Source organism: Excalfactoria chinensis, chromosome 10, assembly GCF_039878825.1.
Source record: "Excalfactoria chinensis isolate bCotChi1 chromosome 10, bCotChi1.hap2, whole genome shotgun sequence".
Classification (NCBI taxonomy): domain Eukaryota; kingdom Metazoa; phylum Chordata; class Aves; order Galliformes; family Phasianidae; genus Excalfactoria; species Excalfactoria chinensis.
The window spans coordinates 14,740,361-14,758,503 of NC_092834.1; the positions used below are offsets into that span (position 1 = coordinate 14,740,361).

Below are 18,143 nucleotides of genomic sequence, written 5' to 3' on the forward strand. Positions count from 1 at the left end.
GACACAGGAGACAGAAGCTAGGAGTTACAAACCTTTGAAAAGAAGAGAAATGCACAGCAGAGCCCCGCATGGATGGTTCTGAGATCAACTGCAGGCGTTTAAATAGAGGTGTCATACTAATACAATTGGGGGTCATTTGAGCATGAACCATCACTGCTGACAGACAAAGCACGTAAACTGCATCTTCAACTTTGAAGACAGTTCACTGACAAAATATTTGTTTCACAGTAAATGCTTTGCTTTTGAAACACTCAAGTGTTTTCTGACATCAATTTCTCCTTGTAGCATAAAAGATGCTGTTGATGTCTCTCTTAAAAAAGTTGAACTGATTTTAAAGAAAGATGCATTTACTGATCTGTACAACTGTTTCAGTTCTGTCTAATTCTTCATAACATGTCAAACAATATCTACTGCTCATACCCAGGGGGCAAGGGAACAGAAGGGAGGGACTCCTCACAGTAACTGGCCAGAGGCCAGAACTTAAATAAATAAATCAGTTAATTTGATAACAGGTCAATATGAAGCAGAAAACATTAGACAGAACCTTTAGGTGTGATAAATGAGTATAGCTGTATACAGACCAGGCTCCTCTCTCACCATAGTGCCTAGCACAGAGCAAAACATTTTTAATGAGTTCCTACAACTAACAGCTGAACAAGTACTCCATACAGATATTAGTTCTTTCAGTAGTGCTTCTACAGTGCTACTATTTTCAAAATTAAATATGAGAATAAATTGTTATTTCTGAGTTATGCAGCGGGGAGGCATCCTTCATCCATGCTTCTAAGTTAGGTCTTAAATGACTCCTGTTCTCCTCCATCTCATTGTGTGACATATATTGGATATCAGCAATGGTCAGATGGAAGAAGTCTTTCAAAATTTTCTTTATTTATAATAAGCCCTCCCAGCTCAAATATAAAACAGAGCTTGGCTACAAATGTCATTTTTCAGCTAGGGGAGAAATAGGGGGTGTTGTTATTTTTTTTTTACTGCACTTGAATCAGACAAATAAGTTGTTGGATTAGGAGTGACATTAGGAGGTGACATCTGTGTAAAATACAGCCAATAACATCACAAAAACAGCCAGTAATCTCATAGCAAGGTAGGAAACTAAAACTTCTCAGGAAACACTACTTGACTTCAGCAAAAATCTTCAACTCTAGTATATGAAATGAAATATAGCAAGAAAAACTGGTTTGAAAACTTTGTTATATGAAATGGAAGGGCTAAAACATTGCAGGACAATAAACAGAATCAGCAGAAATCACTTTAACCAGAGCTCTTCTGTGACTACATACATGACAGAGATTAAGTCCTCAAAGTAAATCTTTGCAACTAAAGCCTTATTTTATATTTTAAATAAATTATGTTTCTGATAGTTCTTAGTATTAAACAGTAGTATTTAAGTCTGCTATTAACAAACATTAACATTCATACTGAAGGAGAATGAAAAGCAGTAAGGGAGCTGAAAAAATCCTACCTTGCTGCTGCTTTGCTGCCTGTAGGTCATCCCTGACAGGCCTGGCTTGAGAGGGCAGCAGCACAGCTGTTCCCTTGTGATGATTAAGGCCCTGATCCTGCAATCTGATGCACATGGATAAGTTTGTACATCTGTGCAAAGACTCACTGACTTCTGTGGGTCTGTCTACAGAGGAAGCCATTGGCTCCAGGAATCAGTGTAGGGCTGGGAACTAGCTCTTCATAACAAAGTAGTTTTTATGAAAGAAGGTCTAGCATAACATGAAGAGCAATTGTAAGCATGCTCAAACCTGCAGAGATCACAGCCACAGAAAACCTGGGAAATGCACTTCAGGGGGAAAAAAAACCAACAACACAAAAACCCAACAACAAAAAACAAAACAAAAAACTCCAGACCAATAAACACCTGGCTCATTTGGCAGAAGCCAAGTTATGCCAACTTTTTCACCAGCCAAAATAGTTCTGTTGGGTGAGACTTTGTTGACATTACTGTGTAAGTGCTTAGCACAAACAAAATCCATCTGCTACAGCAGGGTATTTTAAATGCATTGTGGCCACTATCATGTAAACTCTTCCTGTGACTTGTCCTCACTAGAGCTCCCCTATCTTTCACTACTTGCAGGTCATCCAGGCAGTAAAGAATAGTGAGCTTCAGATTTATTTGCCTCCTGGAAGGGAAATAACTTGTTATCCATTGACTTTAAAAAGCTGCTTGAAATTGTATGGCTATTCTGCTACTTCAACAGAAAGAGAAAATGCCTAACTTCATTCTGTCTTCTTTACTCACGCATACGCCACCTTCAAGGTTCGAACAGGTTTCAGTGTGCTGAGCAGACTTGCTTGCTTGTTCTCCCTTCTGCTCTTTCAAACTAGCTGATCATTCTAGAGCAAACTGAGGGCTGCACCAAAATCCAGACAGCTGAATTTATATGGAGTTTGAAGGAATCCTGTTTTTTCTAGTTTGTAAGGAATTCCACATGAATTTCTCACTCCCAGCTAGCATCTTTTGTTCTGGCTGCTGGGAGGCACAAAAAGGGCTTTTCTCCTCATAACTCATATTTGCATTATTCCTGGGAAACCACAGTCACTCTGATGGAGATATTTCTCTCTAAGCTGCAGTGCTAAGCTCTTACCATCTACACGCTAACTAATGTGCCTGTGAATATGGTACGTGCTGCTGCTGTCTGTGGTCATCCTGCTGCTTTTGTTGGGGGCTTTTCTCGCATACAGGGCTTAAAAGAAAGCAGTGCCAAAGACATGCATTAAGATGAAGTGAAAGATAATACAGTTGGCAACTTTCCTTCCCTTCAGCAGACTGTTCCTGTTCTGCAACAAGCCAAGTTGAGAAAGCCCTGTTTTCTGCACGGATGCGTGTTAGCATTATGCTAACCTCAGTCTGTTGACAGTGATGCTCATCGGGGATCCTGAGGCAGCCTTTCAGGCATACTGGTCCAGACCATTTAAAGATTAAAGGGTCTTGAACCCTGAATGTAACTGCCTGGTCTTCTATTCCATACAGCTGAACTGCCCAGGTAAATGTCTGCCACATTGCAAAGCTGATGTGTAATAGGTAAATGATGTTGAGCTAACTGCAAGAAACTTTATTATCAAGTGCATTTTTAGTGAATTTCCTGCATTTTTCCATAGCAACACCTGTCAAAAAGGACATGATGTGAAGTCCTGGATCATTTTAACACTCTTGGGATTTTTTCTTCTTTTTTACCAATACTTTCACATGAGTGAGAGAATGTGAGAATGAAAACATTAAAATCTTCCATGAAAAAGCCAAAAAGAAAAAAAGACATTGCTATAGTGTGAAAGCAAGGAATTCTTTGAAGATTAAAGGTAATATCAAGCATGTCAGGAGAGCACACTAAAACCTACCAATAAATACAATTTCTGAAATGTAGATTATTAGTGGAAAACCTATCAGCATGGGACTCCTACACGTACTTGCATAAAGAAAGCAGCAAGCTACAGCCCTGCTGTACAAACTGCCATTCCCAAGCTAGTGCTGAAACGCTGTACTAGTAACAAAAAGGAATCATAGAATCACTCAGGTTGGAAAAGACCATTAAGACCATCAAATCCAACCACAACCTAACCATACTACCCCAACTCTAACAACCCTCCAATAAATCATGTCTCTGAGCACCACATCCAAATGGTTTTTAAACACGTTCAGGGATGGTGACTCAACCACCTCCCTGGGGAGCCTATTCCAGTGTTTAACAACCCTTTCTATAAAGAAGTTCTTCCTGATATCCAACCTGAACTTACCCTGGCACAACTTGAGGCCATTTCCCCTTGTCCTGTCACCTGTCACCAATGAGAAGAGACCAACTCCACTCTTGCTGTAAGCACCTTTCAGGTATTGGAAGAGAGCAATAAGGTTTCCACCTCAGCCTCCTTTTCCCCAGACTAAACAGCCTCAGCTCCCTCAGCCTCTCCTCATAGGGTTGAATTTTCAAGCCCTTCACAAGCCTTGTTGCCCTTCTCTGGACCTGCTTCAGCACCTCCATATCCTTTCTGAACTGAGGTGCCCAAACCTGAACACAGGTGAGGCCTCACCAATGCCGAGTACAGGGGTAGGATGACTTCCCTAGTTCTGCTCACCACATCATTCCTGATACAAGCCAGGATGCCACTGGCCTTCTTGGCCACCTGGGCACACTGCTGGCCCATGTTCAGCCAACTGTCCATCAGCACACCAAGGTCCCTTTCCACCAGGAAGCATTCCAGGCACACTTCCCTAAGCCTATAGGGTTGCCTGGGGTTGTTGTGACCAAAATGCAGGACCCGACACTTGGCCCTATTGAAACTCAAACAGTTAACCCAGGCCCTTCAATCCAGTCTGTTCAGGTCCCTCTGTAGTGCCTTTCTCCCCTCAGGCAGATCAGCACTCCCTTCCAACTTGGTGCTGTCTGCAAACTTACTCAGGGTGCACTCAATCCCCTCATCAATGACTGGCTTCACAGCACTGTGGACCAATGCAAGCACTGTCTGATATAGTTCTTGTTTGTGATGGACAAATTGAACAAAACATTTGTGCTTCTGATGTAATTCTCTTTCACTAGAGCTTCTAAAAGTATAAATCCAGAAAAAAAAAAATCAAAAATCTTAAACCTTAACACAACAATGTGCTACACTGCAAGAAACAGGCACTGCTCACAGAAAGACTTGGACATTTATGTTTAACACCAGCAGCAAGTGGTATTGGCACAACAGCATCTTCCATACAAAACAGAATAGATTTTTAACTGTTGCAGGTTGTAGAATAATACCAAGACAGAGAGCTCTCACCATAGCCATTTCAACACAGATACACAGCAATTTACAAAGCAAAAAATGGGGAGAGAGAATCAAGAAAACCACAACTCCTTCTCAAGTGCATCTGCACAGCAGATCATTTGAGATATGCTAGAACTGGTTCATCTTTTTATACCTCTTCTGCTTCTTCAGAGAGAGACCATTTAGAACACATGCAGCAAAACTGCATGATGTTTTGAGCCTGTCCTGAAGGCTCTGGGGGAGAAGGTGTGTGTCACAAAAACGCCTCTTAAAAACCCAAATGAAAACAGTACTTCAGACTCACCAATTGATTTCATATTCTTTGAAATGAAATCTACTGATTCAACTTCCACATAATAGTTGCTCTTTAAAAAAGGAAGGAAAATGATCACTATTCAAAGGCCAAACACTGTTTCAAACCTTAAAATTTTAGACCCTTACCTTGCAGCCTTCACATGTAATGACACCATAATGGATTCCTGATGATTTGTCTCCACAGATCTTGCATGGAATAATTTCAATTTGAGCTGCAACAGAAGCACACAACCAGTTAATTACATTTCCTTTTAAACACCTTATAAAAGCATTCCCTGATCAGCATTTGTACAGTGAAAACTAATAACCTGCTAAACATTATACTGCATTAACTATTCATTGCTGAACTCTGAGGGTCCCCTAGAGCTTTGGACTAAATTATGTCTGCTCATTATATAATAGCTTTTGGGTTATTAAAATGGGTCATTTGAGAAGGTGTTTAAGAACCCACAAGAAGGCTGGAATCAGCATTTCAAAGCCAAAAAGAGCAGGGGAGTTCACATTTTGGCCAAAGAGCTAGGAAGAGACTGGGATGGTTTCTTCCAGTCTAAACTCTGGCTGTAGCAGGTAACTTTCAAGTTTGCCCTGCCTGAAAATGAATGCAACATCTTTACCAGAGAAGTCTTGGTCATGCCATCCAGCTCACGTGACTGGCCAACAAAAAAGAGAAGTACCACAGTAAATAGTAACTGTATTTTACACAATAATTCCAAAATTCGAATAGCTAAATTGAATAATCAGTATGCATTTGTATATTAGCTCCCACAGAGCAAATGAGGGAGGAAAACACAGCAGTATTCTATTCAAAATACAGAAAACAAATGAGATGACTTAGCCTTGAAAACACCATAGAAAGACATGATAGGAAAGCTCTGATTTTTATTTTTCTTATTCGATTTCATATATATTTGTAGCATATGTGATATGCTATGTAATATGGCATATGTAATTCAGTTTACTGTGTGACAAAACTCTTTGTATGTAGGTCTAAATCACAACTCCTCAGGAATATCTCTTCAGCTGCTTTTCCAGATATCATTGCAGTCATTTTGCAAGCCAAGTGTCTTTTACATAAGTCGATGCCGAGACATTAGTTTATAATATCAAAGACCAACAGTCAGCATTTTACCTATGCTTGCATGTACTCACACAAACATACAGGGTGTATGTACCATGTAGATAACAGAATCCTAAGAATGCACTTTCTGTTTTGCAATTGTGTTGGGTTGGGCTACATTAATTTTCCTGAACCAGATTACACTGAAAAGGAATACAAATACAACTCTGGCTATATCTCTCGCTGTGTGATTCATTAAACATCAGAAGTGCAGTTAATCTCCTGTGAGGAACTGAAATCCATTCTCAAGATGCTTGATTGCCTCAGAGAGCCTTTATTTCATCCAGTTTATGGGTATCCAGACTGTGACAACACATAAAATCACATCTAAGATAATGCATTAGCTTAACCTTGCTGTACTCTCAACAAGGCATTCAAAAAGTCATGTCCACTCTTTGAAACGCTGTATTTTACATGCCACTGAATCCCTAACCAACTGCTTGTTGTTAACAAGAATCATTTTATTACAAGAATAATCTGCTAGTACTTCTCTGCGCTTCGCTTCATTGCAGCACAGCACCATGGCTCCAGATCAGGCCAAACACAGCATTGGTGGACAGCACAGCACTGGCTGTGCTGAAAGACTAGTTCAGAATATTCTCTAGACTGCATCAAATGCAGTGAACAGATCACATAAGTAGTTCCTTGAAGAAACCCTTTTGTTCCTAAGAACCTAATAGCATCTGAAATGCTCAGCTGAGGAAAGCAGTACTCAACAGCTAAGGGACTGAGGTGTTGTTTGCTTGGTATTTTCCTATCAGCAGCTTTCAAAATATATCTGTAGTACACGACCTCACTCACTTGCAGCTGCTTCTACCATAAAGATTTTTGCATTCTTGACATTGAATCCCGCACTTTCCTTGCAGCAACAGAACAAAGGCTGAAATTAAAATGTCTGTTTAGGATACTTAAGTAAACAAATACTTCTGCCTTGCAGTCCTCCGGAAAGTGTTTTAATTTCACCTTGCTCGTAGCTAACACATTAAACAACGTGAAGGAGAAGTGAAATAATAAAAGGGGGTAAAATAAAGTGTAAGTTATTTTATTAATTTGTTCCATGCATTAATCATTAATCATGCTCAGAGCTTCTGAGCAGAATGGGGAGTAAAACTCCTCTCCCCTCACTTAAGTTAACACTTAATATTTAACTTCACCTTCCCAAATTGAATAACAGACTGAAATTCTCTGACATTCAAAATTTGTGCAGTGTAAATTTCAGATTCAAAGTGAAATCCCACGGGTAGACTTTGGAATAGATCTGTAGATTCCCAGTTATGCCTATCTGATCTCTGATTGTTTTTCTACTCTGCTACAGGAAATCACTGACCTTCTCCAACTCCACTGACGGGGCAGTAGTGATAAAGCTCATCTGAACAGCTACATGGTAATATATTTTTTTCACAATTTGCTTTTATATACATAATTACTGCCTTATTATGAAGAGGTATGATATAATTGGATCTTGTTTATCTACAATCTCCAGCATATTAGCTAAATCACCCATGAAGCCTGTCTATGCAATCTTCATCTCTTAAGCAACAGGACATTTGCAGACTATTTCTGAAGGAATGTAACATGCCTTCAAAGTCATGGCCTAAAGCTAGCTTACTAATAGTCTAAAAGGTGCAATAATTAGTCCCAAATGCATTTGCCAGGCTGTCTTATTGTTAGAAGAGAATCTACACAGATTCACAGTCTCCATCTCTGCCAGTATGTGTTGACCACTGGCCATATGAGCAGCAACACGAAATTCAGAATCACTTTAGAATTCCAAATTTCCTAGAGTTTACTACACCTGTGAGGTACTTGCTTTCAAGAGCACACAACATTTACAACTACAACTTAATGTTTCACTTCGAGGTACAGAACAGCGGGATGAAACTCAGAAGCATAAATTACTTGGGACTGCCACAACCAATTGTATTACAAATTAATGCATGGAAAGACATCAGATCAATTACTGCTCTACGTGGCTGCCTTTGCAAATCAGCTCATTGAAATGGAATCTCTTGTCACAAGTTCATACACTTTCCATATAGCATGAAAGGACTTAGATACTTTAAACTTACTAAATGCAAATTGCCTGTGCCAAGATTATGCATTTTTCTTATGAAGGTGAAAATATTTTCCCCACTTATAACTTTGACATGCAAATATGTACTTGCTAAAACCTTGTTCTTATGCAAACAAGGCAGGTGGGAAATATTTTTACATGTCAAGAATATGTTCCAACTTGGTTTCTCACATTCCCTGAGTTACTTGGAGCTTCCTGCCGAGTTCAAATTAATTGTACCTGTTCCGTGCTTACATATATTTATACAGTATATTTTTCCAAGATTGTATAAAATGCTGTAATTCATGTTTCAGACTAGAATTAGCCTAAATTACAGTTTACAATTCCTGTCTCCAGAGGCAGCGCTCAGGCTGTTTCTGGTTCATGCATGAGCTAATTGTTTCTTAAATATCAAATGCACAAAAAAATAAACTCTTGTGGTTGCTTAGAAACTGCCACAGATATCCAGGTGACAGATGTCATTTGTATTTCTAGATTAAAGGCCTGAGAATCTTTCACACCCTGAAATAACAGTGCTCCACAATACTACCAGTGATGTCCTCTACCAAAGGCAGTAATGAATAGGAAGAAAAGCTCAAAAAAAACACCAAAAGCAACAAATACAAATTTGAGCAGAAAGACCCACCTCAAGCACTGAACAAATTGCTAGAGAAACAGCTCCTAACGTAAAGAAGTAGCCAATAAGGGCGAAAGGTAGTAGGGTATCAGAGGTAGTAATTGTTAGGAACTCATGTCAAACACAAGGCAAACTGGTCTTACAGTAAAGGGAATCTGACATCCATTAAGACCTCTCCGCGTATTTGATTTTAATATCACGGACATGTCTGGCAGTCTCCAAGAAATACATTCCCCTTCTGTTGTGATACTGCGTGGCCTGCATTTTACAGCAGGAAAACTGAGTGCAGACTCTTTGATTCAGTTGTTATCAGACAAAACAGTAACTTGAGCCCAAGCACTGTAAGGGAAAAAATGCTTTGTCTGCTGAACCATTCTTCTTCCTTCATCTATTGTGTCTTTACCTGGCAATTTTCTTAAGTAATTCTGGTATGCTTAAATTACATGATTATCTCCACCTAATTCCTAGTGACCATGCCTACCAGACAACCAGAGAGAGAACTAAACAACATCTTTTGTTGATGTCTGTAACAGAAGAATTTCCCTTATTCCTTCCTGCTTCAGCCTTCGCTTCTTTCCCTTCCCTGGGCTTGCCTGCCATTTTCAGTCTATCCCCAACCAACCCCTCCAGACAGCCTCTCCCTTTTTATTAATCCCCACATCACAAGATGTCGCTTTGTTGTTTCTCTGGTTTGAGCAATAGCAGGAAAACTAATTCTGAATTGATAAGGAAATGTTCTGTATGAGTTCATCGTAACAGTTCCTTTCTTTCTGACTCCTTGGACAGACTCCAGTCAGGACAGCTCACTGTACAGCCAGATAAAGCAAGGAGCATCTTTATCCCCAGTTCTGACATTTAAGTAGAAACACACTGAGCCTCAACACAGGAAAATATATCATCAGTTCACTCAGAGGAGAACACTTTTCAGACACCTAATGAGAACGTCTGAACGGTATGTTTGTTTCTGGTGAAATATTTGTGTGGGATATTTGTTATATATATATATATATATATACACTTATATATATGCATGTATGTGTGTATATATTATTCCTCCTCATGTTTTCCCAGTGGTGTTTTGAAACTGTAAGTTCACACAGATCATGTTATATTTTCCACTTTGGAACAAGCATGAAACCTCAGGTATGATTTCCTGGGAAAGACTCTTCAGTGCAAGCAAAAATCAGTCCCATTCTTTCATGTCAGGTGAGATTCACCTAGCTGACCTGAGCTATCTTGAAGGTCAGGTAATTAGCTCACGTCATTGTGCTGGCTCCTGCTAGAGTGACAGGGAAGGGAGAAAGAAAAAGAATGGGTGGAAACAAGATAGGGAAAGCGAGAGAAGGGGCATGATTCATCTCATACAGGAGAAGCGAACGAACCCCTAAATGGAGATGCCTCCTCTTCAATCACCAGAGAAGTAATTCACTGATAACTAATTTACAAGCCTAACTTTCAGAATGTCAAACCTACTGCCTCTTACTAATTCTGCTTCTGTTTTCTGAGTTAAAAAAAGCATTTTCTGGAAGGAAAATTCATGTAGGTAGTACTCCTTTCCCCATCTGCAGTACATACAGGGCCAATCACATATGTGCACTGACACTGTGCAGGTAAGAGTGCCCCTTGTTGGTTCCCACCTTTCAGTTCTCCAGATACAATATCAAGAAATTCCAAATGTACACCCTCAGTTCAGAAGGACAGAAGCTTCTACTGGTTATTCTGTCAGAATGGACTTAATTCTTAAAAGCTGTGTGTATGGGCACTGAGCATCCTGCTCCGATGGTGAAAGCACCATTACTGGAATTGCTGGCTGAAATGAACACTTTGCTCAAGGCTTAAGTGGTGTGCAGTCAGACAGGAGTTGGAATCTCCTGAGTCTTGAGGTACTGCTAAGTAGTTATCCCTTCTTTTGCTTCAAGAATATTTAAATTGCCTTTCCTGAATGTGGCTTACACATCCTTTGCTTCGGAGGGCATGCAGAATGTTGCAGCTAATTCAGAAGGGCTTTGAACAAAATATGATACATATACAAATTGGGCTAACTTGCTTCTAAAGAGATGCAGCCTGTGCCAGACGACATTGCTAGCACTGTTTGTAAGTATATTGATTAAATTAGGAGGCATACATATTCACTGACATATTCATACATATTCATTGACTCAAACAAGGGTACTGCATGTAATGTGGTATTTAAAGCAACATAATATCTGATCACAAACTGAATTAACAAGGAATGATTTTACTATATAATATTCTAATCTTCCTGCATTTTCAGCTTCATTACCTAAATAATTTGCTCTGTCATGTACCCTAAGTAATTTGAGCTGGCTGCAAATTACTTGCCTCTGAACACCTGCAGCTTACAAACACTGCAATTCCACTAAACTAAAAGCTAGTGGCAGCACAGCTCTGCCCATTCCATTAATACGTTATGCTAAGTGACCATCTGTCCACTCATATATATTAAAATATTTAAAGCCTGTGTACTTCTAAGGCTGACATCTGGTTGGTAGATGTCTGAGGCACTCTTAGAACACTGTTTTGATCAATAGCTGATGGAGAAAAGCTCTACATCTTTTCTCATCTGTTCCTTGTATGAAAGGTCTGTTTATTCTATGTGTAATCCTCCACGTAATGGCATTCTGGCCATAAGCAGGACTGCTGGATATTGTGGTGGCGTAGCTAGTAATAAGTCATTCTTTGTGATGAAACTAAAAATCCTGCTATCCCAGCAATCTGTGTCTCATGGTTGGATTTTCTAGAGTCTAGAAAGGTTAAAATCACAGCAGCTTTCTCAGCTGTACAGCTTCTCTCAGGGGAGTATCTTTCTTCAGCTGTCATAAAACATGCAGGAGCACCACTTTGGGATTGCCAATGCTCTCCAGCTTACCAGAGGTTCAAAATTGTTTTGGAAATGAGGAAGACTAGGGTGATGGGCAGAAAACAAGACAAATACAACAACCCCTCCAAGCCTCGTTTCCTTAGGAAATCACGCTAATAATAAAATGAAATAAACAGAAGGGTTATACTGGTATGAATCCTTTGAAGTCCGTGGGTGTGATGGGTGGAGCTGAAAAGAACGTGGCCAAAGTACTAATTAAAAGTAAAGCATAAGCAACACCTCAGACACACAAGGCAGAAATGCTGCAATGCCAAGGCTAGATCTTTGGGCCTGAACACAGCTGGATCCCTACTTAGTAGGTCAATTGATAGTGTGCAGCACTCCATAATGCTAAAAACATTCAGCTTCAAAGAGTATTAAATGAGATGCATGATAAACAGTATGGAACAACAACATGAGCCCCTTGGGGCTTGTAAGACTAACTTTTAGGAATAAATCTAAATTCTTTCAGCCTTTGTTACTGATCTGGACACATCAGAGAGAACAGCGCCATAAGAGCTCATGTTCTTATGCTAGGATCATTTACACTTTTGCTTATTGTTTGACTTCAAACTTGGAAATTTTACTTGAACATTTTAAATGGAGGAACCTAAGCTTGCTATTACATTAATCATGGACTTCAACAAAGACACTTGAAGGCATAATGACAGGAGGCTCTATGGAAAATAGCTTAGGATCTCTAATAAGCACAGCTATTTCTGTGAAGTTGTTGTGGTGAGGTCTCTGTGCATTGTTAATGTTATATTAAAATGAAAAACTCTTTGAGAAAAACTTTAATGGACCATCAAAATATTCTTAACCTCTGCAATGAACAATTAAAACAAAAGGAAGTTCCCAACACAATATTTAGAATCACAGAATCACAGAATTATCAAGGTTGGAAAAGACCTAGAAGATCATCCAGTCCAGCCATCACCAATACTTTTCAGCTAAACCACATCCCTCAACACAACATCCAAACGTTTCTTGAACACCCCCATGGTCGGTGACTCCACCACCTCCCTGGGCAGTCCATTCCAGTGCCCAACTACCATTTTCGAGAAGTAATATTTCCTAATGTCCAGCCTGAATCTCCCCTGGCACAATTTGAAACCATTGGCTCTAGTTCTATCACTGTCTACATGAGAGAAAATTTAAGACTTCTGCAACTATGTAGAAGCAGAAGCAAGCTAAAAACTTGTTAGAGGAAATCAGAGAGAGAATGTCTGCTCCCTCTCATTCATGTGTGCAACTTAAAATGACTTTCCTTCTGTAATGTATTACAATCTTCTCTCTCTCCACTGTCTTGACTTTATCCATCCAGAAATAGTCATCCTTTTTTGACCCAAAAATGCAACTTGTTATCTCAACATTTCTATCATCAAGCAACAGAAAGACCATTTTTTTCCCTTCTGTTTTTGATGGAAAAAGACTAGCAATCTGATCTGCAGTTGAAAACTAGATCTTTTGATTTCCCTTGTTGAAGAAATGACAGGTAGCGTGGTACTACTATGGGCACATTATGAAACCACACCACAGACCAGGATATAATGGCAAAGCAGTGAATGACCCACTGTGGCTTAAAAAAATCAGGACTGCCCCATCTAGACACATTCTGTTGTCCAGAAACCCAGAATACCGTTTTTTTGGAAAGCCTCTCATTCCTTCATGGGACATACAACTAAAATCTTAGTTTGTGAAGAAGTCAAGGTGGTTCTGAAAGCTCCATTTCTGTTACTACTTTCATGAGCTTACATAAGAATTGTGTGGATGGTTGAAATACAACCAGGAGTTGAACACAGCAGCAAATTATATAATAATGATACAAACTCTCCTGAGGATAAGACAAAACTAAGAAAAACCAAAGCACCAACTCTGAACACAAACTGTGCCTTTTTACAAGGGTCATTCTTTAGACCCCACACAGGTAACAAGACTTATTAACCAAAATTAATAGGAAAGAACAGGAATAGATTTTCTGTGCAACATTATATGCATTTCAAACCAAAGCATTTTAAGACTAGTTTGATTATTTCAATGTGGTCAGAAATGATTTCCACATTAAATAAAACACCATTATTTCCCTTAATATTTTGGCTTTTCACTTTCTTCCTTGGTGCTCAGTTGCTTATGAGTAAACAACTATTTTATTCACCTCTTCTTTGGTTGAAAATTAACACTAGATGTATTGGCTACAACGAAGACGGTCTGGAGTATGGCTAATTTAAAGACTAGGCTAAATATACTTCTTGTTAAGTAAAGCAATGCAGTACAGCAGGTTTTCACAGCAGAAGAAAACACACTGACACTGCAATCATGTGATTTTCTTTAATGAAATAGAATATATTTTATTCAGTGCCCTGGACTGCTTGTCAAGAAATAGATACTACGATCTTCACACTAGTGCTGATTTGCTGTGTGAATGGGGACACTAGTACTTGTCTCATTTTCTCTATCTACGTAATCAGGATAATCGTTCTTTATCTCTTTCTTTCTACGGCTATCTTAGGTGACTGGTGTGTACTGCCAAGTATTACATCCTGCTCTTAAGACCCAAGAAACTAGTCAGTAGCCCTCCGAACAAACACTGTTCTTCAAATGCCTGCAGTGTTTTGCACTGCTTATGTAAAGGTTGCCACAAAAGCACACAGACAGTACTGGCAGATGTCTGAATGTTCTTATTTAAAAAAAAAACAACTTCTAAAATCAAAGCTTACGGTTTTAATTGAAGAGCACCAAAAGGCTGCTCTTGATAAAGTTACACCAAATACACATTTTAGCAGCAGCAAAGGTGTGAGCTATTACCAGAGTAACTGGCAGCACTGGCTGCTTTTCTGCTCTGATTTGCTGCTGCGTTTATTCAGTAAGCAGCAAGTTAGTGTTTGTGTCAGTCCACACTGTGGGTGTTTCTTACAGGATTCTCTCACCTATGGCAGCATCTTAATATTTTTTGTGATGTATGAAAACAAAGATGAAATTACCAACTGCTTGTTAATTTAAAGCAACAGTTCAGCAAGTCAGCTGCACACAGCTGTGTGCCAGCACAACAGCCTTCACCTGGATTATTTTTCCTGGGTTTCAAAACAGTCTGAAATTACCAATACTTTGAATGCAATCATTTCAGTCCCCAGTCAAAGGCATATGGTTATATTGCCTGGCAAATTATGAGATTTAATTAGGTGCTAGCTAAATTGCACTACCGCTTACTAAGGAAAGATCTTTTACTAGCTTTTCCAAACAATGGTAAGGGGAGGGAGGAAAGGGGTGGCATTTCACTTCACTTGCAATACAGTGCCCAAATTATTAACAATTTCAATTAAGAAGAGGACAGGCTCCTGAAATGTTAAAAGAAACATTAGATCAACCAGACTCAATCTGACTGTAGGCCATGTTGCATTTTGATTCTTTCTACACATGTGCACACAGCTCCCAGATCAATCGATAATTCCTGAGTGCTGCTGGGAGGTACTGGGCAGGCTGTCACTGCTTAGCATCACCCCTACTTGTTCTCCATCACAGTGCCTGAGCTTTCTGTTACACTTACTATTCAACCAAGCCATATTGCAGTTCAATAGTTATTGATCCTGAGTGAGCAACATTCAGTTTAGAAAATGGAATATGGAAAGCATCTAGATGATACAGAGAGATATTCCCTTCCCAATAAAGTAAGTATCCCTTTAAACAAAGAGTTTTGTCATGATTCACATTCGTCCTGCCGTTTCACCAGGCAGCAAAAATTTTACGCAGGGCTTGGCCTCTGCATAAATTGCAGGATGTATCACTGTATGTATTGAGAAATAGCATTTTGTATCATTAAGTTAAAACCAGACAAACATGGCTGGTAAAGAAGCCACTTCCCTGCAGAAGAGATGTACTTTGATGGAAAAAACCCACTCAAAAGCTGAATGCAATTCTAGAAGAAAAAGCAGCAGGAAAAAACATTTCACCCAAAGTAGAAAAGCTCCATCATTCCGAAGAGACTGCATTTGCATTTGTGAGATTTTTTGTTTTCTTTTTGGCTATACACAAATTTGATGTCATTAAAAAGGCTTCCTTTGATGCTGTATGCCAAGTAGAATCATTAGTTTCTCACAAAGGTGTGCTCTAAATGTCTAGTTTAAATTTTCATTTTCTGATGATTCACCTAAGAGATGAACAATAACAACCAAAACCACCTTCAGAACTCGGAACAGTAAAAAGCCTTCTAGCTGCATGCACTCATCTTTAACTCCCTCCAGCACCTCCTGTCTGGTTTCAGATAGCAGTCAATACTGAGTACTTATTCTGCAACTCCTCTGAAGTTCTGCAGTACTTGGCTACTTGAAGCTCACCTACTGAAGCCCAAACCAGAATCCCTCAAACCTCACAGAAAGGACTTCTTCTGAAGTCAGTTCAGTGTTATCCTAGCTGACATGGGAACACTTTAGAAACAAACACACCAACAAACAACTATGGATGCTGTTCATCACTCCTGTTCTTAGTGTATATGTGCTGTCCTGCCTTTTCAAAGCTCCTCTTTGAGTTCTCATCAGATTAATGAAACTACTTTTAGCAGTACTTCATGGACGTGCATGAAAGTTTCTTGGTGGTCCTTAACTTCATGAAGCAGGGAAAGGACTGCCCAGCTGTCAGGGATTGGGGGAGCTGCTGAAGGGCACTCTGCCCTGCCTGTTTGCCGCTGGGCACACATTTCTCTCCCCCTTCACAGGAAGATATGCTATGAACTGCTCCCATAAGGATGGGATAACATCAAGGATCGTATCAGAGGAGATGGAAATTTGATAGGCTGAAGTTTCTTCAAACCTCGCATTACGGTACTTTCCCCCTACCAAGTACATTCATGGCATCTTCCCAGCCTTGGCTCTGGCGCTGCAGTTCTTATCTCCTTATCATGTCTGCATAAGCTATCCTGTGTTTGAAAACCATCTTCATTTTCTGACATGAATAATGGAAGGAAAAATAGGTACTTGCCCACAAAAATGTTTTTGAAAATTACAAGCTTGCAGAAAGAAAAGGCCTGGCGTAAGATCTTCCATTGCCACAATTAATTAGGTGTTATGGCCTTCATTAAAACCCTCCTTTGCTTATTCATTCCATAGCATTTAATTTCCTGCCTCTCTGTGACAAAACAAACTGAAAGGTAGAAGATACAGCAAGTCTGTTTGCTGTTTTTAATGCTTAAGACTTAAAAAGCATTTGAAGTGTCCTCAGATGCTGCGTACCTGCTGTTCCACATTAAAACATGTCTCAGTTCAGACTCCATGGCAGCAAATACGTGACTAAAACTTATTACAACAGCTCTATTAGAATGCTCTGTGCACAGGATAACTCCATCATATACATTAAGGAAGCTTACAGTTAAGCTTCACATATTTAAACACTAACGAAGTCTACTTAATGGCAGCCTTCAAAATGACAGTGGCCTCCTAATCTGCTGGAGATAAAGAAGTGCCAAGATTAATGATTACATAAGTGCATCGCAGAGCCCAGAAATAATAATCAGCTCTTCTGTTGTTATTTGTGTATAAAGGCTATTAGAGTCATCTGACATTCCAAAATCCAATTTAAAGTTGTTAAACTCCTTTCACGTACTTACTTGAGGGTGGAAAAACTAGAGGTTCGAAAGGGAAAGGAAGGGTTTGATTTACTAATTCTTTTCCCTCTACTGATTTTGCTTTAAGCCAAATCTCACTAAGAAATGCAAAAAAATAAGCTTTAAACAATGCCTGGAGTAACTGATGTTGCTGCTGAAGGAATAATACCAATAAAACCCTAACATGCTTAGATAGCAAATTTAAAAATAATGACTGCAAACAAAACAAGCAACTATTCTGTATGAAAAGCTCCCACTGATGAACTGGGGGTTTCAATGTCACCTCCTGTGTGGGCCTGATGAGCGGAGAATTCCAGCAAATCAGCAGGGTAAGGGACCAGAAATGCTCAGACACCAAACACCCATCTCAGTCTAGTGATGCACCTACTAAGAATCTACTCTGTATGCATACAAGCACAGCACTGTGTATTGCAATTCCGGACAGCTCTTTGAAAATACGGCAAACACAAGGTCTAACTGCAGCCTCACTGAACACTACACAACCCATTCTTTTTCTACAAAAATCATTTGCAATTCAAAGTAATTGAATTGTTTGTTCCAGACGTCAGACTGAAAACCAACTTTAGGGAAGAAATCAAATCGGTCATCTTCTCATTCCCACGCTGCTCCTTCAGCTCCACAGGCGACACACAGGACATGACAGGAGAAGGGTGGCTATGTCTGCCCACCCCTCTGATCCACGAGCCCTGCCTCCCCTCACCGCTGCCTGCCAAGCGGGACAGCACGGCAGCTGGGAGCCCTGTCACCAGCCATGTG

The 18,143-nt window shown here is 39.7% G+C and overlaps 1 protein-coding gene across 3 annotated transcripts in view; it reads right to left on the reverse strand.

Moving 5' to 3' along the window:
• RORA (RAR related orphan receptor A) overlaps positions 1-18,143 on the reverse strand; it is a 374,848-nt gene that overhangs the window by 25,623 nt on the left and 331,082 nt on the right. For all 3 annotated transcript variants that reach the window (XM_072345258.1, XM_072345257.1, XM_072345259.1), the window contains one exon: positions 5,212-5,297. In XM_072345258.1, coding sequence (XP_072201359.1) covers positions 5,212-5,297 — 86 coding nt within the window. The remainder of the gene's footprint in view (positions 1-5,211; positions 5,298-18,143) is intronic.